The sequence below is a fragment of the Trachemys scripta genome, chromosome 19, assembly GCF_013100865.1.
Source record: "Trachemys scripta elegans isolate TJP31775 chromosome 19, CAS_Tse_1.0, whole genome shotgun sequence".
NCBI lineage: Eukaryota > Metazoa > Chordata > Testudines > Emydidae > Trachemys > Trachemys scripta.
In genome coordinates this window covers 9,391,028-9,415,991 of record NC_048316.1, presented here as the reverse complement: position 1 = coordinate 9,415,991, position 24,964 = coordinate 9,391,028, and the positions used below count along the sequence as shown (strand labels likewise).

The 24,964-nt window shown below is 45.8% G+C and overlaps 1 protein-coding gene across 11 annotated transcripts in view; it reads left to right on the top strand.

The window, feature by feature from the left end:
- Positions 1-24,964, top strand: part of SAMD11 (sterile alpha motif domain containing 11) — a 245,313-nt gene that overhangs the window by 135,338 nt on the left and 85,011 nt on the right. For 10 of the 11 annotated variants that reach the window (XM_034753601.1, XM_034753600.1, XM_034753611.1 and 7 more), the window contains one exon: positions 10,062-10,112. In XM_034753601.1, coding sequence (XP_034609492.1) covers positions 10,062-10,112 — 51 coding nt within the window. Of the gene's footprint in view, positions 1-10,061; positions 10,142-24,964 lie in introns of all 11 variants that reach the window. The other variant, XM_034753602.1, reaches the window with a different exon arrangement.

The window sequence follows — 24,964 nt, the reverse complement described above, 5'->3', positions numbered from 1 at the left end:
CTGAACGCAGCAGCATCACGAGTGACAGCTGCATGTATTTTTGCTCCCAAACCTAACATTTGCAGCATCTCCTGTTGCGTTGCAAGAGCTCCTCTGTGCACCCGAGTGTGGTGTTTTTGCAAACGTGACAGTGAGATATAGGATCTGATCCAAAGCCCATTGGAATTACTGGGAAGGCTCCCATTGACCACAGTGGGTTGTGGATCAAGCCCTATAGTATGTAAAACTGGGTTCTGGAATTCTCCCTTCTTCCCTACCTACATTCCCTCAGTTGAATTTTCTTTCCGATCTGGAGAATTTGGGGGAATCCCTATTGGGTTTTACCTCGCTCTGTGGCCTTGTCTAGACTAGAGAACTGAATGGATTAAAAGAATACTTCAGAAGCATTATTTATCTACTGTAAGGACTGAGAAAGGGGCAATTGGGGAGCTGCCCGTGAATGGCCCTGTTTCTCCAGCAGCGATGAGCTGGCTGCACACTGTTCAGCACTCCCTGTTCTTTTCTACCCCACCGTCGGTCACTGCAGCGTGCTCTGGGGCAGCCGGCGTGAGGAGACGAAGCGGTTGGAAAGTGACTTGTACACTGTAAAAGCTCAGCTGTAGAATCAGGCTGTGGTCTCGCTCTGAAGTGACAGGTCACTAGGGGCATGTCTGACTCATGCTGCTGGCCTCTTCTGGGTTACTGCTTCGGTGTCGAAAGCACGCAGGGACCGCCGGGGTAACGAGAAATTAGGGGGGAAACAACGTGCAAATTAAAAAGTATCCCAGCTGCGCATCATTATTTTGCCAACTCTGTCGCTTTCATTTTGGGCTGCATTCTTATTCCAAAGCACGCTCCGTAGATGTCTTGAGTTGCTCCAGCCCTTCCTGTTACATTTTGGGGGTTATTTTTTCTCGCTCTCTTTTTTTTAAACCAAAATATGACAGTCCAGTCACTCCTCATTCATGTACCTGATCTGGCAGTTTGTTAATTTCACCCTCTTTCCGGCCCCGCTGGGTTACAAACAGCATGGGGAAGCAGTCACCTCCTGTTGCCGTGGGACCCATCTGGCCGTTTTTATTAAACCCTTTAGAACTGATCACACCACGGCTGAGATCTGGGAAGATGAGGAGGTGGGGATGCTGCTGCTTGCCTGCCTGCATTTTTTTTTTTATTATTAATTTGTCAGGAACTGGCTTAGCGTCTGTGTAAAGCCCAAAGATGGCTTGTGTAGCTGATAGCTTGCAAATTATTAGTAATTTGATTTCAATTGAATGAATAACCCGTTAAAGCGAAATGTACATTAGTCTCAGAAATCTAATTGGAGGTAACGCCATAGAAACGCGGCAAGAGTGCTTGGTTAAACTACCTTCTCCCCCCAAAAAAGATAATTAGGATTTAATTTCATTCTCACCTATTCATTTGTCTAAATATGGGTGTTTAATTATCCATCTCGGCAAATAGCTGCCTCTGCTTCCATGTGGATCTGCACTATCCCTTTAGCATAAGCTTCTCTCTTTCCCCCTGTTTATCACACTGAGGCAAGACTATTGTACTTCGGTGTTCAGCTGCACTGAACCTCATTGTGAGTCACCTCATTCTGACATTTTGGGAGCACTCTGCTTTCCTGGGCAGATTGGCAACTTCAGCAACCCATGAGAAGTTGTATATTAGATAATAGGAGACTTTTAATTGGACCGACAAATAACATAGTAGTAGTAACATTGGAGAGAGGCGTGGACTGAACACAAGGCTGGGAGCCAGGAGCACATGGGCTCAAGCCTCTGCTCTGATACGCAGCCTTGAGCAAGTCGCTTCACTTAAATTCTGGGACGAGAGGATTGATTAGATAGTGCTGCTTTTATAATACAATAAAGGTTTCATAGCCCAGTGGTCTAAGCCCAGTGAATCAGGAGACTGGTTGCTCCCCGATTGGTCTGCCGCTGATTTTCTGTGTGACTCTGGGTGAGTCACAGTTTTCCTATTGGTAGAATGGACGTAGTGACACCTTCACATCTTTGTCCAGTGCTTGAGAGCTTTAGATGAAAGCGCTTTAGTTTCTACGTCAAAGTAACATTCTAATGAGCAAATATGCAACGTAGCTGTGATCTGTAGGGCCCGTGCAGAGAGACAGACTTGTGGTGAAATCAGTGCTGGCAAAACTCCCATTGGTAGTGGAGGAGAAATCTCCAGTTCTTACTGTGATTCACAATGTGCCTGCTTACAGTCCCAGTTATGATAGATCCCACACTTTGTGTGTGTGCGCGCACTGTGGGATCCCAGTAATGTAGTGGGTGCCGTACACATGGCCCCAGGTAGAATTTGGCCCATTGATGGGTTCTGAAGACCTTGTGAGTGAAACGTGTCTGATTCCATCAGAAGCCTAAGGGCTGCGTCACCTTAGTTGCAGCTCCTCTGTATTGTGAGTTTTCTATTGGATGGCATATCACCAGATTTTAACCAGGCAAACACAGCATTTAATCTACACATAGCTCTGGGCCAAGCCCTCCAGCAGGATGATTGTTGCTTTTGATTTCTTTTGTGGGCAATGACAGATTGTTTTGTAGAGAATGGATAGGAAAAGCAAAATCTTCTTCTTCTTTTTTTTTTAACATAGTTTGACTTCAAGCCTGTTCCAAGGAGCATATTGTTGGGTAGGGGAGACTGTAACACCCACTTGTTCCCCCTATGCAGCTGTCATGAGATCATTTGCATAGAGCAGTTTGATTGGCTAAAATGAGGTAGTGGAGGTTTTCCTTTCTCATGGGAGTGGAAATCCATTGTCCTGTTGGGCTGTGTGAGATCAAGTTTGGGACCATTTTAACCATATTGGTTAAAAAACCGATCTAGTTTAGAGGAGAAGCAAAGGCATCTATAAAATATACATATAACAAAAGGAAGACAGGGGAAGTTGATGGTAATGAATATAAATCAAATGCTAGGAATTGTAGAAGATTGAGGGAAGAAAAGGGGAGAAGAATAAGGAGAAATCTATGGCCAGCAAAGTTAAAGACAATAAGGAGGAGTTTTTAAAGTATATTAGGAACAAAATGAATACTGACAATGGTATTGGGCCCCATTACTAGATAGAAATGGTATAACTATCATAATAATGCAGAAAAGGCAGAAGTGTTCAATAAATATTCTGTTCTGTATTTGAGGAAAAACAGATGATGCAGACTCATCATATAATGATAACACTCTTTCCATTCCACTTGTATCTCAGCAGGATACTAAACAGTAGCTACTAAAGTTAAACATTTTAAGATCAGCAGGTCCAGATAATTTACATTCAAGAGTTTTAAAAGAGCTTTCTGTGCCAGTAATGTTGATTTTTCAATAAGTCTTGGAACACTGGGGAAGTTCTAGAAAACTAGAAGAAAGCTAATGTTGTGCCAGTATTTTAAAAAGGGTAAATGGGATTAGTTGGGTAATCATAGGACTGTCAGTCTGATATCAATCCCAGGCAAAGTATTGGAGTGGCTGATATAAGATTCACTTAATAAAGAATTAAAAGAAGGTAATATAATTAATGCCAATCAACATGGGTTTATGGAGAATAGCTCCAAACTAATTTGATATCTTTGTTGATGAGATTACAAGTTTGATTGATAAAGGCAATAATATTGATGTAATATATTTAGATTTCTATGAGGCATTTGACTTGGTATCACATGACTTTGATCAAAACACTAGAATTATACAAAATTAACGTGGCACACATTAAATGGATTAAAAGCTGGCTAACTGATGGGTCTCAAAATGTAATTGTAAACAGGGAAACATCTATGAACAGGTGTGTTTCTAGTGGGGTCTGCAAAGATCTGTTCTTGGCCTTAACCTGTTCTTAACATTTTTATCAATGACCTGGAAGAAAATACAGTTTCACAGCCTTAAAGATCATAAGGGACCCATCATCATCATTAGTCTGATCTCCTACACATTGTAGGCCACAGAACATTACCCTGCCCTCCCCCGAAATAGGCCCCTAACCTCTGGTTGAGTTGCTGAAGTCCTCAGATCTTGATGTAAAGACTTCAAGTTAGAGAGACTCAACCATTTATTCTAGTTCAAACCATCAAGTGATCGTGCCCTGTGCTGTGGAGAAAGGCAAAAAAAAACCCCCAAGGTCTCTGCCAATATGACCTGGAGGAAAATTCCTTCCTGACCCCAAATATGGTGAACAGTTAGACTCTGGGCAAGACCCACCCTCCAGTGTCCCATCTCTGGCTGTTGGGGATATTTGCTAGTAGCTGCCATGGATGGGCCATGTGGCACTGTAGGCAGTCTCATCATACCATCCCCGCCATACATTTATCAAGCTCTGTCTTAGAACAAGTTATGTTTTTTTGCCCCTAATGCTCTCCGGGGAAAGGCTGTTTCAGAACTTTACTCCTCTGACAGTTAGAAATCTTCAGCTCATTTCAGGCCTAAATTTGTTGGTGGCTGGTTCATATCCATTTGTTCTAGTGCCAACATTGGCTCTTACCTTAAATATCTTCTCTTCTATTCCTTTTATAGAGTGCTGTTGTATCTCCCCTCAGCCTTTGTTAGGTTAGGCAAAACAAGCCAAGCTCCTTAAGTCTCCTTTCGTAATATAGTTTCTCCATTCCTCTGATCATTCCAGTAGCCCTGCTTTATACCTATTCCAGTTTTGAATTCATCTTTCTTAAACATGGTAGATCAGAACTGCACACAGTATTCCAGATTAGTTGTCATCAGTGCCTAGTATAATGGTAATAACACTTCCCTTTCTCTACTGGAAATTCCTCACCCGATGCATCCTAGGATTGCATTAGCCTTTTTCACAACCACATCACATTAGCAGCTCATAATTATCTTGTGATCGACCAATATGCACCAGGTCTTTCTCCTCCTCTGTCGCTTCCAACTGATAGATCCCCAGTTTACAGCAAAAATTCTTGTTGTTCATCCATAAGTGCATGACCTTGCGATCTGCACTATTAAATTTCATTCCATTTCTATTACTCCAGTTTTAAAGCTCGTCCAAATGTTCTTGTGCGATATTCCGGTCCTCCTCAATATTGGCAGTTCCTCCCAACTTTGTGTCATCTGCAAGTTTTATTAGCAAACTTCCACTTTTTGTGCCAATTGTTAATGAAAATGTTGAATAAGATTAGTCACAAGCCCAAGAGGAACTCTACTAGTAACCTCCTTCCTGCCTGACAGTTCATTTTTCAGCATGACCCATTGTAGGCTCCCCTATAACCAGTTCCTTACCAACCTTTGGAGTCTTGTATTAAGCCCCAACTTCTCCAATTTAACTAATAATTTCCCATGTGGAACTGTATCACATGCCTTACTGAAAGCCAGGTAAATTAGATCTACTGCATTTCCTTTGTCTAGAAAATTGGTTATTCTCTCAAAGAAGGAGATCAGGTTGGTCTGACACAATTTACCTTTTGTAGTAAAACCATGTTGTTTTTTATCCCAATTACCATATTTACCTCTATGTCCTTAACTACTCTCACTTTCAAAAGTTGTTCTGAGACCTCTCATACAATTGAGATCAAACTAGTGGATCTGTAGTTTCCCAGATCACCCTTTTTCCCCTTTCTTAAATATAGGTACTGTATTTGCAATTCACCAGTCTTCAGGTACAACCCCCAAGTTTACAGAATCATTAAAATCCTTGCTATTGGGCTTGCAATTTTGTGTTCCTGTTCCTTTAATATTCTTGGATGGAGATTATCTGGGTCTTCTGATTTAGTCCCATTAAGGTGTTTGAGTTTGGCTTCCACCTTGGATGTGGTCATTTCTGCTTCCATCTCCTTATTCCCATTATCCACCCTTCCACTGCCCCCCTCTCCTCACTAACCTTATCAAAAACTGAGGCAAAGTATTTGTTTAGGTGTTGGGCCAGACCTAGATTATCTCTAATCTCCACCTCATCCTCAGTATTTAGTTGTCCCACTTCTTGTTTCCTTGTTTTCTTTTTATTTATATGACTAAAGAACCTTTTACTATTGGTTTTAATTTCCTTTACAAGATCCAATGCTGCTTGGCTTTTGGCAGTTCTCATTTCCCCCCGCCCTACACTTTCTGACAGTCAAGAGATTCTTGTTCATCCAGTTTGGTCTGCAGCCCTTACCCATGAATTTTTTTCCCCTTGTTTGGGGTGCAGGCTTCAGATAGTTTTGCATCTTTGACTTAAAGACATTCCAAACGTTCTCCACATTCAGATCCTTGAGTTTTTCAGTCCTGTCCACTTCCCTGATTTCCTTAATTTTTTAAAGTTTACCCTGTTGAAATTAAGGACTCTAGTTGCAGATCTATTTTTGTTTATCCTTCCATTTAGTTTAAACTGAATTAAATCATGATAGCTCGAACCGAGATTGTCCTGTTCTTCAGTGATGTCCTCACTACTTACCAATACTAAATCTAAAATGGCATCACCACTTGTTGGTTCGGTTGACTATTTGCTGGCTTCTCTGCCACTGCTCCTACCATAAAATTGTCACTGATAAAGTTTGCGGATGACACAAAAACTGGGGGGAGTGATAAATAATGAAGAGGATAGGTCACTGACAGAGCAATCTGGATCTCTTGGTAAAATGGGAGCAAGCAAACCATATGTATTTTAATATGTAAATGTAAAATAATATGCTAGCATGTAAATGTATAATTTAGGAACAAGGAATTTAGGCCATACTTATAGGATGGGGACTCTATCCTGGGAAGCACTGACTCTGAAAAAGATTTGCGGGATTTGTGGATAATCAGCTAAATATGAGCTGCCGGTGCTACACAGTGGCCAAAAGGGCTAATGCGATCCTCGGATGCATAAACCGAGGAATCTTGAGGAGGAGCAGAGAGGTTATTTTACTTCTGTATTTGGCACTGCTGTAACTGCTGCTGGAGTACCGGGGCCAGGTCTAGTGCCCACAAGTCAAGGAGGATGTTGAAAAATTGGAGAGGGTTCAGAGAAGAGCCACGAGAATGATTAAAGAGTTAGAAAACCAGACTTGCAGTGATAGACTCGAGGAGAGCGGTCTGTTTAGCTTAACAAAGAGAAGGTTAAGGATTTACTTGATTACAATCTGTAAGTACCTACCTGGGGAACAACTATTTAATAATGGGCTCTCATTCTAGCAGAGAAAGGCAGAACATGATCCAGTGGGTATGGAAGTTGAAGCTAGACAAATTCAGATGGGAAATAAGGTGTAACTGTTGAACAGTAAGAGTAATCAGCCATTGGAACAATGTACCAAGGGTCATGGTGGATTCTCCATCACTGACTATTTTTAAATTAAGTTTGGATGTTTTTCTAAAATGTAGGGATCGTTTTGGGAACGTTCTCTGGCCTGTGCAATGCAGGAGGTTAGATTAGGTGTTCGCAATGATCCTGTCTGGCCTTGGAATCTGTGACTAGCTCCCAGAGCTGTGTGGAACTAACCAGCTGTGCTCTGCTGGGGACAGGCCAAGCCTTTCTTTGCTATTTGATTCAGGTGGGCTTTCGCCCCTTGGGGTTTTGCTTTGATCCTTGGATACAAACAAACCCCAAAACGGAAAGTAAAACTCCACTAGCACCTCCATGTTATGCCCGATTTTGAGCAAAACCCAGTTTTGCAGGAATTTCACCCAAAGCCCTGACTTCGGCTTATGTTTGCTGAAAAGTTTGTAAACTTCGCCTGAGTTTGAGGTTGATAATGGAATTTGCAATCAGACCAATCCTTTTCTTTCTTCCTCTCTCAAGCTGTCTCTTGCTTTCCAGCCCTCTCTCTGCTCTATAAACTATACGGCCACATTTGTGTTTGCCTTGAATAGCAACAAGAAGAGAGAGTATAACCAACTAGATGGAGGAGGATGGGAGGGGGGGGTCCACTTCCAACAGACGCACAGGATTTGCAAGATGAAAGGCAGGCAGCAGGCCTGTGACAGATGTGAAGGGTGTAAAGAGCAAGAGTCAGCATGTGTGAAGAGTTCTGAGCGGGGAGATCTGATGCTGCATCGCTAAATAATAATAGAAATCTCTACCCAAGCTTGAAAATCCGAGGCTTGTGTTTGCTCTCCTATCAGTGCAGATCGGGGGTAACGGCTTTGAAATCAGTTGGGTTACTTTAAGCTTAGATGATTCTGTGCTGTTCGACGGGGCAAAATGAATGCAAGTTGCCCAGGCTTTTCCCAACCCGGATCAGAGCTTTGTTAGAAGTTGCTCATTTTTACAACCTGTCGTCTTTAGTAAATTGAAATCTAAATCTGGAAAGAGAGATCCCGAGATGCTCGACCCGGAAAAACCACCTTATGCGAAACTTCCATGCCCGAGGGTGACGGACAGGGTGAATGGGATCCCCTCCCCACCCTTATAATTTCACTAAAGCCATAATAATTGCATCAGACCCATTGAGGTCTTCTGCTTCTGTCCCTGCTAAACAGCTACCCATTCCTTGCCCCTGGTGTTTTATGAAGTCAGAGCTACAGCTTTTATTACTGTAATCTTAGCATCTCTGATGCTCCTATAATCTTTTTGTCTGCAGTTGGGAGGCCAGGAAAATAGAAATCTGAAGCAGGTTTCCTAAGCTGTTGAATGGGAGGTGGAGATTTAGAAATTGAACTTGCAGTTAATGGAATTAATAAATACACTTCTGAGCATGATTTGATGGATGGAACAACATGGACCAACCTAAAGACCAAACAACCTCCTCACCTCCAACTGACAAGGAACCAGACTCCCTTTCCTGAGCCAGGCATATAGGAGGCACACACAAGTTATATTCTCTCATTAGGAACAAGGCCCCCAATATGCCTATACCTTGGATATGCGATTACATCAAAGAGAGTTCAGTGTTGCTTTCACCTGTTCCTTAGAGCTAGAATTAAAGCAGATGCCCCTACTCCCGCAAAGCACTTAAATCCATCCCAATCCAGTTAAGTGCAAACTTGAATCCATCCTTATTCAACAGAGCACTTAACCCTGGGCTTAAGTCCCGCTGACTTCACTGCTCACACTTATGCACTTTCTGGCCTGATTCAAAGCCCGTTCAAGTCAGCACACTCCCATCGAGTCCAGTGGGCTTTGGATTAGGCCATTGGTGTAACTGGATGGACTTCAAGTATGTTGCTTAAGTGCTTTGCTGAATCAAGGCCAGATGGAACGGGAGAGAGAGCGCCGATGTCCGTCGTTAGTCGAATGTGCATTAGGCTCTCACCATGCGCGTTCTTTGCAGACGGATTTGCTTAGCACTCTCAGCAACCTGTGTCTGCAGAGGCTGGTTTTTCACAGGCAGATGTGGTGGTGAGGTGTTTTGCCTGCAGACAGATGCCCCCTGTAACTTCGTGGGAAACTTGGGCCCCTGGTGGTTGGGAATTATTTTCCATCCTGTTGGCCTGATGAAACAGTGGAAGCTGCCATCCTCTGTAAGCTGTCAGGCGAAAGTGATACTTACAGGGTGCCCCTGGGGCTGTGGAGAAAAGATCCTAACCTAGCCGATTCAGATCAGGGTGGACAATGCCCACCCTGAGGACGGCCACTGCCCACCCTGGGGACGGCAGCGGAAGAAAATCTCAGCTGCCCGTCATCGTCTAAATTTAGGATGTCGTTCATCTGGAATCTACTGCTCCAGCTCGTCACCAGGCAGAGTGACAGAATATATAAAATTAATTTCTGAGGTGGGAAATAGCTAATAATTTATTTACAGCTAGGGCAGGGAAGCGGGGAGGGGACTTGATACAGGGTTTTCTTTAATGCAATGTCAATGCTGTTCAGCTTCCCGTGAGCTTGCCCTATTAGCTGAGACAACATCTTGCCACCCCCCTTGGCCTATCAGTGTGGCTGCGCGCAGAAGAGAGGAGTTTTCTCGTCACTGCACAGGTCACCCACAGGGCTCTAATTGACCGCACAGCAAAGCCTGCGGTGGGTTCCCACCGGGGCCGGTGTGTGCGCACAGCATGGCTCATCGCAGCAGCATGCATTTGGGGATAGTGGCGGTGGGTGGGATAAGGTCAGGGGAGCATGCTAGACGTGCACGGCTGGTGGTGTGAGCGAGTGTGTCTCTGAGCTGTAGGAGGTGTCCTGTTCGGCAAGTGTCACTTACCTCTTTGTTTGTTTGTTTGTTTAACAGGATTCACACCCACTGGGATTTAAACATCTCCTTCCGAGAGACCTCTTGCAGGTACCATTTTGGGGCACCCTCTTTGTATGGTAGGCTAAGAGTTTATGTTACACATTACTGGCCTATGGATGCAGTTAGAAATGAAATACCATTCCTGCATGTTTGTTTTCTTTTTCTTTCTTTCTTTCTTTCTTTCTTTCTTTCTTTCTTTCTTTCTTTCTGAGAAGACAAATCAGTCAATCCTATAAAAGGATGCACTTACTGTTGTCTAAAGATGTTTTTTTTTTTTCAGCTGTACTTTTTCAAAGCATGGAAAATCACTGTGCCCCTAACTGATGCTAATCAGTGGGTGGTGGGTGTGTAGATGTCTGTGCAATATCATTAAGACCCTGATCCTGCAAGCAGTTCTGCATGTGGGTAGCTCCGTTGGAACCTTTGGGCTGTTCACCTGCATAATGTTAAGCATGCGTTTAAGGTAGTGCGGGATCAAAGTCTAAAGCTGCAAGAGTGACTTGGTGGCTCTTACAGTTACCTTTAATGCATGGTTGGGGGGAATTTAGATGTTTAAAAACACCTTAAAAGACAAAAAATTTCAAAAAAGAATAAAATAAGAGAAAAGCCTTAACTGAGAGAGAACGTAGGAATTGCCATCCCAGTTTAGATCATTCATCTTTTAAGTCTGGTATCCTGCAGTGATCAATACCTGAAAAAGGTCAAAATCCGCCCACTGTCAATAGCCTGTTATTACAATGCTTTGCACAAATGGGAAAATTCCTTCCTGTCCCTTACAGTGATCAGTTGATGCCCTGAAGCATGAGATTTGACTATCCTTTATATTCGTATGTACACTATAACTGCAAGCGTTACTGCTGGTCATGAAATTATCCAGCCCTTGTAAAAGTCTAGCCACAGTATTTGCCTCTATAGAGAAGAGAGGAATGCATGTTCTAACTTCTGTTTTATATGAAACTCACTATTTGCCAGTGAAGTACATGAACCAGGCATATGATGTTTGTTTTCTGGAGGAAAGACAAATCATTACACTTGGCTAATAAAGAACAGGTGGTTCCCGTGAAACTTCTTGGCATGGGAAACCTGAAGGAAGTGTCTCTTCTACAGAAGGATGTTGCTGGGCCCAAACAGAGTGGGACGGATTCTGATTCTTGTTGCCCTGGATAATTGATTGAAGTTGATGGAGTTACTCCGGAATTATGCTGTTGAGGCATCTGGCAAAATCTAGGCAAAATCTGGCCTAGAGGATCTCAAATTGTATAGCATGCAAATTAATTAACTTTCAATTAACAACCCAGCAACAGTTTCTGATGCGCTCTGCAGAATTCCTGTTCAGTTCTAGAACTAAGTGAACAATGGGAAAATATTATTATTATTTTAGTTGCAATAATGTCCACTATGTGCTAGGCGCTTTCCAAACAAACACTTCAGAAGGATGGCCCATGATCTACGGAGCTCAGAATCTAAGGGCAAGCAAGGGCATTTAATTGAATAATTTATCTGATGAGTTTTTGACTAGCACTGCATGACTGTCTCGCTGCATCCTGGTGTAGTACTTACCCAAGAGAACATAAGGTAGCAGCTTTAGAAAACATGTAAATTTCAATATTGCAACTCATCTGGATTGTTCTCTTTATAAGCTTCAGAATGTTTCATGAAAAGTAAATATTAGTGGCAGCAGGAGAATGTATTAGAAATGACTTCCAACTCTATCACCTGCCCTTCAAACACAACTCAGACAACTTCTGCTTCCTGGCTGTGAGCCCCCGTAAAATCTTGTGTGGAGTGGTGGGGAGGCAAGAGGACCTTAGGAGAAAGATTGTATTTTTGACACCCTCTGTCCCCTCTCCCCAAAATCTTGAACTTTAAATCAGACATTTTGGGCTGTTTTATTGGAGGTATTTCTGTGAAGGTTCTCATCTAAATTATAAACCATGGGGTGAGATCTCTGTTGTTTTTATTTATTTATTTATTTATTTATTTATTTTGGTCCCTGATTTGATTCAGCAAGGCATTTAGGTACATGCACAAGTCCATCCCTATTCAACCAAGCATTTAAGCATGTGCTTAAGTTCCTGGCTGAATTGAGGCCTGACATCCTCATTTGGAGCACTGAAGGCACTGTGGAGTGAGGTGTGAAATTTGTGCTGATTCACACCCCATTAGGAGCCATTGAAAGCAGTGGGCTTAATTGGGGTTTAAATCAGTGCAGCATTCAGCCCAAGTCTGGGAAAATTTCATTCTTAAAATTTTAAGAGTACAAAACCACAGCCCAAATCAGGAGATTCTAACCCAGTCTTGCAAGCTCACCTCAATCAGAACACCCCTTGAAACCATTAGGAGTTCCATGTTCAGACAGCTTTCAGGATAAGGTCCCTATGTTGTTGATTTAAGCTTATGGGACTTCAAAATTCAAATGAATGGATTCCTTCATGGCAGATCCTTTCATGATAAATTTCAGCCTGGAGTGAAATTTTATGGCCCAGTTATAAGCTCCTAAAAAGACCGGAGGTTTATAATGGAAGTGCTTATACAAGCCTTAACTAATAGCCATGTGAACAATCAGTCTGGAGTTTAATACAGCTGTGACTAAAAGTGCACACACCTTTTGAAAATTAAAATTCCCACCTTTTAAAAATACTATTTTTGAAACTGCAATGCCAAGGCTGAAATAATGGTTTAATTTTTATGTCTGTGAGCAGATTTCTCCGTCTTCCCCCATTTAACTGTTTATTTCCTGTAGCTCTTTCCTGACAACTTAGTTCCAACATTTGGACAGTCCTTTTCCACAGTACTCAGAGAATTCAAACTCAGCACGTGCCCATTATCATTGTGACTTGGCAGTTATATAGTAAGATACAAGTTTTGCCACAGCAAATCAAACGTCTGGTCCAGTTACCTCAAGAAGCGGCCAGTCTTAATGTTCCAGCAAAAAGCAGCCAGTTCCCTGTAATGCAGCAAAGTAATTGTGCAACCAACTGATGCCCTAAAACATGAGATTTGTGGATTCTTCACACTGGTTTGCTAGGAAGAAACATTTAAAGGGACAACGCTTAGTAAAAAGGGGCAGAATTTGGCTTAACATCTGGTTGGGAATTCTTTTGGATTCCAATTGGGTGTTCACTGTAATTGCTTAATTGTTTATGTAGGCCCTACACAAAGCAATGTTCTATCCTTCTGATGACACAACGGCCTCAGCTAAGTGACCTGAGCTGGTGACCTGGTCCCACATAACAATTAGATATAACAGTCAATAATTTAGCTAAATCACATTCTGATTTCTTGAAATGTAGCCTCTGCATGAGATTTCAATGAGTTTTAACTATGTGGGTAGTCTGTTATTCCATTATTAAGATAATCTGAGACAAAGCAGGCCTGATTCTGACAGCTAGTACATTTCTTCAAGGAGCCAATTTAAAACTAATTTTAATTCAAATGAATTAACAGATTTATTTGTAAATTCCATTCTGTCCTCAAGCTATAAGTGCTGTAATTTGAGGGAATAATAAAGCGGTAGAATCCCTGGTTTAAGTACAAACCCAGCTCAGCCTTAACTGTAGAACCATGAGCGATGCCTCCATAATAGACACTCCGGTGTCCATTGTGAAATCAGAGGTAACTCAGCCAATCACCCCTCTTCCTCTACAGCCAATTTGCATGTCACTGCTTCCTTCTGCCCCCACCCCACATCCCCACTTCCGCCCCCATCAGCCCCTCAAATCCCTGCTCACCCTCATGCCTGTCTGCTTTCCCCTCTGCACCCTGCTGCTTTCTGCCATTGGAGGAAGCTGCAGGGGAAACGTCGGCTTCTGCGGGCGTCTGTTGCTCTCTCAGACTCCAGCTGAAGTCGCTGTCCCCCTCACCTTGACCTGTCCCCCTCAGTCTGCTGACTCCTGCCGACTGTGGGTGCTCAGTATTTCTGCAAATCAAGCCCCCAATTTTCAGCTTTGGCCTCCAGTTCAGGTGTAGATGGCAGCGGGTGCAAATTTGAGCCTGCCATCTAGGTCACTTAGATATTTTACACCCCTGATTTGCCAGGGCAGAAAAGAAACTTGCGTCTGTTTAAGCGACCTAAATTGCCTTACAACTCTGTGAAATATGTGGCGCCACTGGACTACATGATGGGGCGGCATAAAGGTTTTACTGACCCTTGTTCGAGGTGACACACATAATTCACCACTCATGAGTTATGCAGGTCATCCCAGACTCCTGCTGCGATACCTTTATGCTGCACCGCACTGTCATGTGGTTCTCTCCCCCCTTCTTTTCAATCAAAAGGGTGTTGCCTTCTGACTTGCCCTGCCTCTCTGTTAAAAGGTTGCCTTTGATCTTCCTTTCCAAGTCGTCAGAGGTTGCCTGGATTTGTTAGAGTCTGGTCACCTTACAGTCGCTGTCTGTGTTGCCCTTGATGAAAGGAGGTTTAATTGGGTACATACAGGTCTGCACACAGGCACCAAAAGATCAACATTGGGAGCTGCCCTGAAAAGGGAGATTAAGATCTCTCCGAGGGCCTGCCAGGTGCTCCTTTTTCTTTTATGCTTTGAAATGAATGTGATGGCTGGGGCTGGCGTTTTAGCAAAGTTCCCAAGTGCCTCTGTTGAAAACAATGGGCTCCGTACAGTAACGTTCCCTTGCACAGATGTGGTGTTCTCTCAAACGCTTTTCTAAAACGCCTTAAAATTGTTCAGTAAACCAAGCACTTTCCTTTTATTTTGAGAAAAGCCTGTCAGGTTTCACAGTAACGAGCAGGCTCTTGGGGCCCATCTTTGCCGGGAGCTGAGCAATTCAGACAAGGAGCTGAGTGCTCTCACCTCCCCCTGATTTCAGCGGGAGCCAGGTGCACCCTTGTCCGGATTAGGCTCCTCATGCTAAAGTGCATCATAAAGAGTGGGCTGTGTGTGCGAAAGTGCCGGGTGGAGGGTGTTTCCCACCCATTTAGTGCTGTTCTGTTTCTCTGGGTATGTCTACACTACGAAATTAGGTCGATTTTATAGAAGTCGATTTTTAGAAATCGATTTTATACAGTCGATTGTGTATGTCCCCAGTAAGTGCATTAAGTCAGCAGAGTGTGTCCTCACTGCCGTGGCTAACATCGACTTACGGAGCGGTGCACTGTGGGTAGCTATCCCACAGTTCCCGCGGTCTCCTCTGCCCATTGGAATTCTGGGTTAAGCTCCCAATGCCTGATGGGGCAGAAACATTGTCACGGGTGGTTGTGGATGGAGCTGGGTGAGAAGGTAGAGAGAGGCCAGGAATGAGAACACCTTCCTTTAATGCTGTTCGGTGTTACAGCCATCAGATAAAACTTGACGCTCATCCCAGGACCTCTAAACACTTTACACACAATGAAGCCTGCCTGCTTTGCGAGGAAGGTGTTGGTATATGTCTTACTCTTATTCAGTATGGAGAGATTGAGACAAAATGGAGGTTAAGTGATTTGTCTGAGTGACCCAGTGAAGGGAACCCAGGAGTTCTGCTGCTCATCCTGGGCTCAAGCCATCAGACCACACCATAAGCAAAATGCAGAAAGTGTATTGAAGGCACCTTGAAGATCTGCTGTGGGAAAGAGGTGAAAGAATGAAGAAGCCGGAGAGAGGAATGAATCAGTTTGCTTTCGCTGAATGGGGCACACGTCTCAGGAGTTCATATGCATGGAAAATCCACTCAGACCAACAGAGTGATGGGACCTACCAAGCAAACTGGCCTTCCCAGTGGAGAATTTCTTCTGGATGCATCAGACATGAAAGGGGCACAAAGTGTTAGAAGGAAAGCAAAGGCCTCTGCTACCCAGAGCAAGTAACTGTATTTAAAACCACTGTTTAAACGTGGTGAGGTCTGATCAGCCATTCTGGATTGGCCCAAGCTAGATTAGAATGTGCTTTGGACCACACATGGACCTAGCTCAGAACCTTGGTTTGTTTGTATTTTGGTTTAAATCCGGTTGTACCATAGTTTTGGCCTCATCCACATGAATCTGCCAAATGCTGTTGTATCCTGTTCAGCAAGGACTGAGTTTAAGTGGTGCGTAACTTGGATTGTTGAATGCATTTGTTTGCTCTGTGGGCCACCCACATTTAAGAAAGAAAGAAAGAAAGTTGTGGTGATGGAAGAATAAAGAAGGCTATTTGAAGAAGTTGTTAAATTGGGGCACAGTGAAGAAAGGTGAAGAATATGTGAGAAGAGAAATAGAACTCGCTGATTTTGCTTATTCCCCTGGAAGATGCACAGTGAAAATGAAAGAAGGAGGGAAAGAGGGAAAATAAAAAGCATAAAGCAGACAGCTACATGCATCTCAAGGATGTTGCTGAGTCAGCAGAAAGTATTCTTATATGATGCAGGTAAAGTTATCCGGCATCAAAGTATAACACTATGTTGCCCTTTGAAGCATTAATATAGGAAGGTTTGGTATTAGCTGGTGACTGCTATGCTTTAATCTAGGAAACCCAGGGTAGGGATTCAGGGGGCTTTGAACTGATGGAAGATGGGTATGACCCTTTAAAGTCTTCCAGTCATCAGCATCTGCAGCTAATTGATCCAGTGGTCATTGGATTTAGACCATTCAGTTGCAGCCAGAAAAGGCCAAGCGCTGGCAAATTAGGCAAAGTGGCAAGAGTGCCTAGGAATAGGTTGATCTGTGCACAAGGAGGGGAGCCAGGATCTGCTAATGTCTAACCCCAGCTCTGACACGGACTCCCTCTGTGGTCTCAAGCAAGTCACCTAACCCCTGCCTCAGTTTCCCCATCAGTAAAATAGGGCTGGTTCAGTAGTTTAATTAACTACATGAGGGTGGACTTGAAGATGAGGCTTACTTAAGTAATAAGAGTCAAATCTTGCCCTTATGGCTGGGTTCAGGGCGGTGTGAAGTGGAGGGATGCTGGCTATGTTTAAGTCCCCAGAGCCAAGCTGCTACCCCCAAGCAGCACGGCTCAGGGTGACTGGGGCAGGGTGTGTGTGCAGTGGGATCACACGGCTCTTTAAAATGGAGTGCTGTACACCCCCCCCCCATGCTGCATCATATACTGGGAAGACTGGGACCTGACCGTACTCCACCAGTGGCAGATAAGATGGTGGGACAGTAACCGTGGCATGCTAGATTGCAATCCTGCCCTGCTGCTGCATTGTAGACTCAGAGTTTAAGGCCAAAAGGGACGATCAGATCATCTAGTTTGACCTCTAGCATATCACTGGCCATTAAATGTCACCCAGTTACCCCTGTGCGGGAGCCCAGTGACTTGCATTTGGATAAAGCAGCTCTTCCAGAAAAGGCTTCCAGCCTTGGATTAGGAGACAAGAGATGGCGAATCCAGCACTTTGTACTTTGCTCCTGTGGTTTATCACCCTCACTGTTAAAAATGTGTGTTTGTTCATCGTGAAGGGGGTGCCGCGAGATGGGGAAAGCACCCGGGGAACACACGGTAGATTTGTCCTTTACAGCTGAATTCTGCTCTTGGTTATACTGACATGACTCTGGAATGGGTCCCTTGACTCCATGGGCTCTGGAAGGACTGCAAGAGTGGGAGGGGAGGGAGAAACCAAAACAGGCCAAACTTGAGTGGCGTTGCAACCCCATGTGCCAGAGTGCAGTGCTCACTCAGATATGGCCTAGCAAGAGGGAAGGAACTCCATCATTACGCTGCCCAGCTCTGGTCAGGGGCCAAGGAGGTGGGGTCCTGGCCCTTCCCCCCTTGGAGCTCCCAGCCAAGTTCAGGTTCTCAAAAGTGAGGGGCAATAGCTCTGTGACTTCCCTGTCTCCAGCCCCTGTGAGTGACTGCTATTTTACACCAGCGTCACGGAGCCCAGGATAGTTATAAGCGGCTGTGAAGGTGGGACGTGATACACACATGCAGGGTATCAGTGGAACAGCAGAGCAATGCAAACTCAAGGAATGGAGGACAAAAGAAAAAATGTGGCTTGAGTACTTGGCGTTCCCACTGCAATGTGACGGGGGCTCACTTCTGCCTGTGGGAATGCTGTAATCCTCCTCTTGGAGGGAGTATAAAGGGCCCTCACCTCTGTAACTATTGCAGGTTGCTAAAACGTTGTACCAGGACCTGCTTCCTGATGGTAAAGCCAAAATAAACAAGGAAACTCCTGGATCACAAAACCCCTTGTTGGCGGTCAGGATATGGTTTGTGCTGGAGGGAAGAGACTTTCTAGACGGGCAAACAGTTTGTTCGATGACATACCTGTTTGGTTTCGGACAATAGTTGCCAAGTGAGTAATGAATGGATCTTTTCTTTTGTTTAACTGGAAAAAAAGAAAGAAAGGAACCCAGATCCGAGTAGCTTATAGGCTTTAACAAGAACGTTCTGAGTTGGAGAGAAGAGCGGTTTGTAGGGTTCGGCCAAGGGGCAGAACTGCCGGGGCTTACAATTGTTGCAGATAAATCTAAGCAGCTTGTGATGTGTTTGTATTTATCCACCCGCGAAGCATGTGTGTGAAGATCAAGAATGTAGACATTATTGGGATGCACTGGGAGGAGCTGCTATGCACTTGTCATGAGCCCAGTTTTTGCTTCAGCTGCTTCACAAGGCACTTCAGATGGAAATGGGACTGGGTTTTGGCTCTCTGCTAGAGTGCCTATGACCCTCGGGTCACTTCATTTCATTGGTGGGTCAGAAACCCAGAGAAGACCCATAGAGGGAAGAAATGAACAGTCACTCTAGCTTGTTTGGTATATTTTCTTTAAGGCCGTGGAGGGAGGGAGACCCCTTTTCTGTTTAGCCTCCTAATGGTGAGAGCTGATAGGTTCTGGAGTATTATCCCAAGGCTGGAGGTCTGAGTCACGGAAAAATTGTCTGGGAAGAGTGCTAGAAAATATACTGTAAAGAACAATTCTGCACTGGTTCCTTGCCGGGATGAGCTAGAATGAGCTGCTAGCCTTTTCTACTTCTTACTTTGCTGATTCACGGACACTGCATATGTGCTCCTTAGTGGCCAAAGATGATTCCAGAGGTTATGAGCAGCAATGCTTCTAAAATCCCTATCAGGAGGATGTCTTGCATGAGCTCCTTGGGGACCATATCAGTGGGTGAACTTTGATCTGCAGCTGCAACGTGCGAGAGCCTTAAACCTGGTCTATTTAGGAACCTCTGCTGCTGAGCTTCAATGTGCCGTTTGCTGTTAAAGCTGTTTCTGTGCCTTATTCAGGATTTGGAATTACCAAGGAGTCTTGCACAGCACAGTTACTTGGGTAGGTCTTGTGTTATCCATAGCCTTGCTTCCATGGGCTTTTGGGTGAACAAACAGAATGTGTGTTCGTGAATAGTGCACTTACATGCCCCCCAGCATGTACATCACCCCCTTACTGTAATTCCCAGTATATCATAAAAGGGGAGCGAATGGCCCTCTGCAGCGGAGTTGGGAGGAATCTTGGGGAAACTGTACATGCGAAGACATCTTGACTGCTTGTGGGATCTTACTGGGATTTGAATTATCTTGGCCGAAATTTTGGGAGCACGTTCTCTGGAGACTTCAGCTGCACACAGACGGGGAACAGAGAATTGGCTCCTTCTGGTTGTGGGTCGAATCTGGGACCAAAGCTTCAGGGAGTGCCTTTGGATTGGGAGATTCAGCCTGACTTCCCCTGGGGACATTTGGAAAGATTCAAATTTGAGCTTCTGGCTTTCTTATCTTTAATAATTGGTATTTGGAGGATTCATGCTGGGCCTCATGTCCCGTTCCTGATTTTCATTTTCTAACCCTAGTTGCATGGCGGTGAAGTATTTTATTGATTGGCCGAGTGAGGCGAGGTCCTGCCCTCAACACAATGGCATTTCTCAGACTGTCTGTCTGGAGTGTGATAACTTTGGAATGCTGTATCCGATCAATGCCAACATTTCAAGGAAGGTTCTGCACTTCAATGGGCACAAGCCTGTTGATTTTGGTGCACGTGGGAATTCCGGAAAAGCCCGATTTAGAGTTAATATCGGGGCCTCCTGGCTGGCTGGTGCTGCAGGCTGGGGAATCTTTATGCTGCCCCTACTGCTGCCTCTGTATATCAGAGGCAGCAGCTTGATGCTGTCTGGGGAGGTTGTAAGTATCGCAGACTTTTAACAGAAATAAGAGACCCTTGCAGGGAGTGTTCGTGGGGGGAACGGGGTCGTGTGGTTGGGAGGGGACATGGAGGAGGAGAGGAGACGAAGCATGGACCTGAAGCGGGGGGGAAGTGTGTGGGTGGGGGTCAAAGCAAAGGATCCACAAGGTATGGGGGGGTGAGGAGTAGTACTGGTGAGGGAAAGCAGGGTCCCAGAGTGAAGATAGAGATGGGAAAGCAGGGGGGCTGTGGAGGGGAGCAGGAACCCGGTGCGGGAAACAGGTAATGGGGTGGCGCACACAGTCCGTGGTGTGTGGGAGAGCAGGAAATGGGACACCCTGCCATGGGAGCTGGGGGAAATGGGGGTGCCTACAGAGACCTTGCATGGGGGTAGGGGAGAAAGGAGGGAATGGGGTGCACACAGAGCCTTTGTGCTGGGTGGGAGAACAGGGGACTGTGGTAGGCAGTGAGGGATATATACAGGTCACAGAGCCCCTGGCATGAGGGAGTGGGTGGCAGAGCTGTAGAGAGTCCCTGAAATAGCAGAGGATTGGGGGGTGGCACCCAGGGGGAAGGGAGGGGTGCAGAGAACCCCAGGTGTGCACAATGTGTTTGGCCTACAGAAAGTATGACGCCTGCGACCCTCAAGTTGTGCTTCTACAGGGAGCTCGCAGACCTAAGATGGCTGCTGCCATCCCATAATTTCTAAGGCAGACTGCTGAGGCCGGCTGTTTGTTCTCTGAGAAGCCACCTGGGCTCCTGCTCGGAAGGAGGGAGTTTGAGTGATGGCTGCTGGTGTTGATGCTCTTTGTCTTGCAGTATCACCAGAGGCCCCAGTGAGGGGCTGCACTGCTCACCAGGGCTGGCTTCAGCTCCTCTCTTTTTTTGTGTTAGTGGCCATGTTGGCTGTGGTCAGGGACTGATCGATAACACAAGGCTTGATGGATGTTCGGAGGGAAGATGTATGGGAGGTTGTAGCTGGTGTGGCAGGTGAGCTGGCAAAGATGGACCATCAGGGAGAGTCCTTCCGATCTCTACTGAATCCTTGTTGGATTGCTGCCTATCAAGTGTGTGAGTGGGTGGGTGGGGCTAGTAATTGTTTTTAGGCACTTGACAACCCCAAGGATGCCTCTGCACAGGGTGTTTGGGATCCAGGCCTCGTAGGAAAGTCACCTGGGGCAGCACAACAGAGGATGGGGCAGGATACTGCTGCCTGCTGGGTTAGGCTGCCCATACCAACAATAATGCAAGTGCCATAAATGGATGGTACAAGGATCTGTGGCTCAATGAGGAACCTGCCAGGACCATGCCTTGCTAAGGATGCTCTTGTGTAATCTAGATATGGCCCTAGCATCTTGTTTTTGTGGTCCTCACACTTTGACAAATATGAGCAAGCTGTCTCACTTGGAAGGGAAGTGTGTCCAGCTGGGGATGGAGGTGGGCAGTGGCAAACCAGATCGGAGATTCTGCTAGTTTTGTTTTGAATTTTTTGGGGGTGGATTTAGATTCCCATTTTATTCCTAATATGCCCCACACTCACTTTCTCCCTTCCTCAGAGGTTACACCTGCACTCTCTAACCTTGTCTACACTAGGCTTTTTGGCCCTAAATTTCTCACTATAGCAACGGTGTAAATGTAACTATTCAAGCTGCTGGTGTTTTAAGTTCTGTGCTGCACTAGACCTGTCCTGACTGGTCTGAAAACCCTGGAGCCCTATCTACCCTGTTAGCAATATAGGAAATCTTGGGGGGAAATGCCTAGTGTAGATATCCCCTAAGGTGAATGGTTCTTGATCATCCTAACAAGATGGGCACACATCCAGCCTGCCCTTCAGAATAAGGTTCCTCTGCCAATGCACTGGTCCCATGCTTCAGATCTGAATTTCCTCTGTCTCCATCCATAGTCCATTGCAGACATGGTATTTTATTTATGGACTTTTGAAGTCCTGGAAGATGAAGCAGAATTACAATAAAAACATCTTTAAACTTATTTCCACCTCATTTTGGAGTTGCCAGCTCTACTGATCATTTTTATGAACTGTCACGAGCATTAATGAAATTTTACGAGCGTTTTGCTTGGGACGTTGCAGGATAAATTTTCCAGTTCAAGTCTGCAGGGAGAGTTAGGGCTGCATCTCCCAGGGTTGGGCCTGAGTTTCACAATCACCTGGGACTGCTGGGCTTGTTTGTTCTTGGTACACATCTCGTGGACAACATCTCCTCAGAAGGTTGAGAGCTCTGAGAGGCAGATGTGGGTAGGAGGATGGTAGTGATAAATAGCTGGCTGTCAGGGTGACATCTGAGAATGACAAAGAGCGACTGGGAGTCCTGTAATAATGATGAAGTGCAAAGAGGCAACTGCAAAGACCAGAGCAGAGAGAGAGAGAGTGTAGCCTAGAAGGGCTGCAGAGCGAAGGAAGACACTGTCCTGGACATTGCCAATTTGGCATCTCTCCTCCTCGGCGCCACCTCCTTTTCTGTTTGGAGCATAGAAATATAATGCTTTAGGGCCTGCTCTAATGCCCAGGGAGGTCAGTGGGAGTCTTTCCATTGACTTCAGTGGGACCGGATTGGACCCATAAACATCTAAGGCCAATTCTGCCCTTGAGTGCCCAGGTGAAGCTGCTGCTGAACTCTTTGCAAGCCACAAGTGTGCACCTGCAGGTAAAGTTCTAGGTCTGGGTTTCCACGGCAGATAGAGAAGTGAGTAAGAGGGGGGCAAGTTCAGGAAACAGGGTGGGGAGCCTGAAAATGCAACTTAGGAGGTATAGCACTAGCAGCACTTTGCATTTGTATAGTGTCATCCCCCTGAGAATCTCCAAAGTGTTAATTGAGTCAGCAGGTAAATATTGGTATCCCCATTTTACAGGTGTGGGAACTGAGGCACGGAGAGGACCAGTGACGTGCATAAGGTCACACACAGAGTCTCAGCGGCAGAGCTGGGAATAGGACCCAGGTCTCCTTACCCCCAGCTATCCATCAATGCTGTCTCTGACGCATGGGGTGGTGGCTGGTATTAAAACAAGCAAACAGTTTGTTGACGGCCTTCCAATGAACTGGGGAGCATAGCTGGAGGGAGGAAGGGGGTGGTTTTCCTCTCTAAGCTCTTATACAGATCATTCTCTTATGGCATGAGTCACCAGGGTGGCTGGGATTCAGGAGCAGAGTGCACCTGCTTCATGGCCTTTTGGCAAATGCACACCCTTCAGTGTACCCCCTGCTTTCCTGGTCTGGTGAGGATGGAAAGTGGGGAAGAAAGCGGAGTGAACAGGAAAGTCTCAGTTACTAGAGACCTGGCTCTGCTTGCCCGGCCTGCAGTTGGGAGCCCGGCTTTGGGTGCACAGGTGATGGTCTGAGTAGGGAGTGTAGTAGGTGCTCCTGTCATTCTCTCTCAGGGTCATCTCCCTCCCGCCCCCCATTTCAAATTCTCTTAAAATGTCTTTGCTGTGTGTATTGTGAGTGGCGTTTAGGAGAGGGATGGAAATTGACAGCCCTTGAAGATGAAGTGCTCCATCTCTGAGCAGGACAAGGATGGCGTGGGCCCAATAAAGCAGTCCTTCCTCGGGACGGGCGTGGCAGCACTTCTCCTCCCCCGCAGCGTACTTGCACCAGGAGAGGTTGATTTGCTGCTTCGGATCAGCTTTCTGGGCAGGGGAGGGGGAGAAACGAGGCTGCCCAGCTCATCACCGCTGTGCCATGCTGGCGGGAGGGATGGGAAAAGGACAGGTAGAATGGAGGAGAGAGGGCAGCCCTTCCTTTTCGCACGGCTCCCTTGCTGGCTTCCAGCTGCTTTGCTGGGGGCTGGTCAGCGTATCCCCTATGGAAAAGTGACCTATCCGATCAGTGGGGCTCGCGGCCCATTGTTTAATAATGAAACAAACTCTGCCGCTCTCCCCCTCGCTGCTGCTTTATGAGTCACCTGCTCATAGCCTGCAAATCCTTGACCCAAATCCTTGTGTGCCTAGCTTTCGCCCTTATCCTGCTGGGGCTGCTCTGTTCGCCATCGACCTGGGAAGAGAAGTCTTGGCCAGGCGGTGTACGATTAGGAGCTTTGGCTGGGTGTTTGCGCTAGGTGATAAGCTGGGGGGCGGGGAGGGGGATCTTGATCAGTCTGAGCTGCTAGCTCTCCCTGATCCACATTCTTTTCCTGCATTTAGCTGACTCAGGGACCTTGGTCTTACCTGCGGGGAGTGCTGGAGCCATTGACCTTGCCTGGCTACTCAAGGGCCCCACACACACAGGGCAAGGCTGGGGGAAAGTTATTTTGCTGAATTTCTCATCCCAAGATGACTCTCAGGCCAGTTTTCCTGGGAGATAGTTAACCCTTTGCTGTCTGGGAGGGGAAGGAGGGGGGACGGGAGCAGGCAGGCAGAGGGCTTTTATTGTTCTTGTCAGATTCGCTGGGTTTGGCATGCATGAATTGCTCCGACCTGTTTCGCTTTGCTCCCGTGACTCCTCCGGTCTGTCTGTCTGTGCTTGTGGCACATCGGCCGGGCCATTCAGCGGGGCCAACCGCGTTGAAAAGCCTGGGCTGAATCCTGAGTGGTGCTGAGCACTTGCCAAAGCTCACCTGTAGTTGCGGTTCCAGCTCAGGTGTGAGATGCTCATGCTTTCGGGGCTGGAGGTCCCAGGTTCAAAGCCTGCCACCGAAATTACAGGCTCAATGCAGAAATTATTGGGCAAGGTTCTGGCCTTAACAGCTCTGAATCCAGGTCACTGTGAGTGACCCCAGTATATTTCTAAGACGATGATTTATCTTTTGGTAGCTCCTGTGGGGCCTGCCCCATTCAGCATCTGGGCCCTCTTGCACTGGGCATTGTACAAAACAGAGGAAACACAGGAAGATCTTACAATCTAAAGCGCTG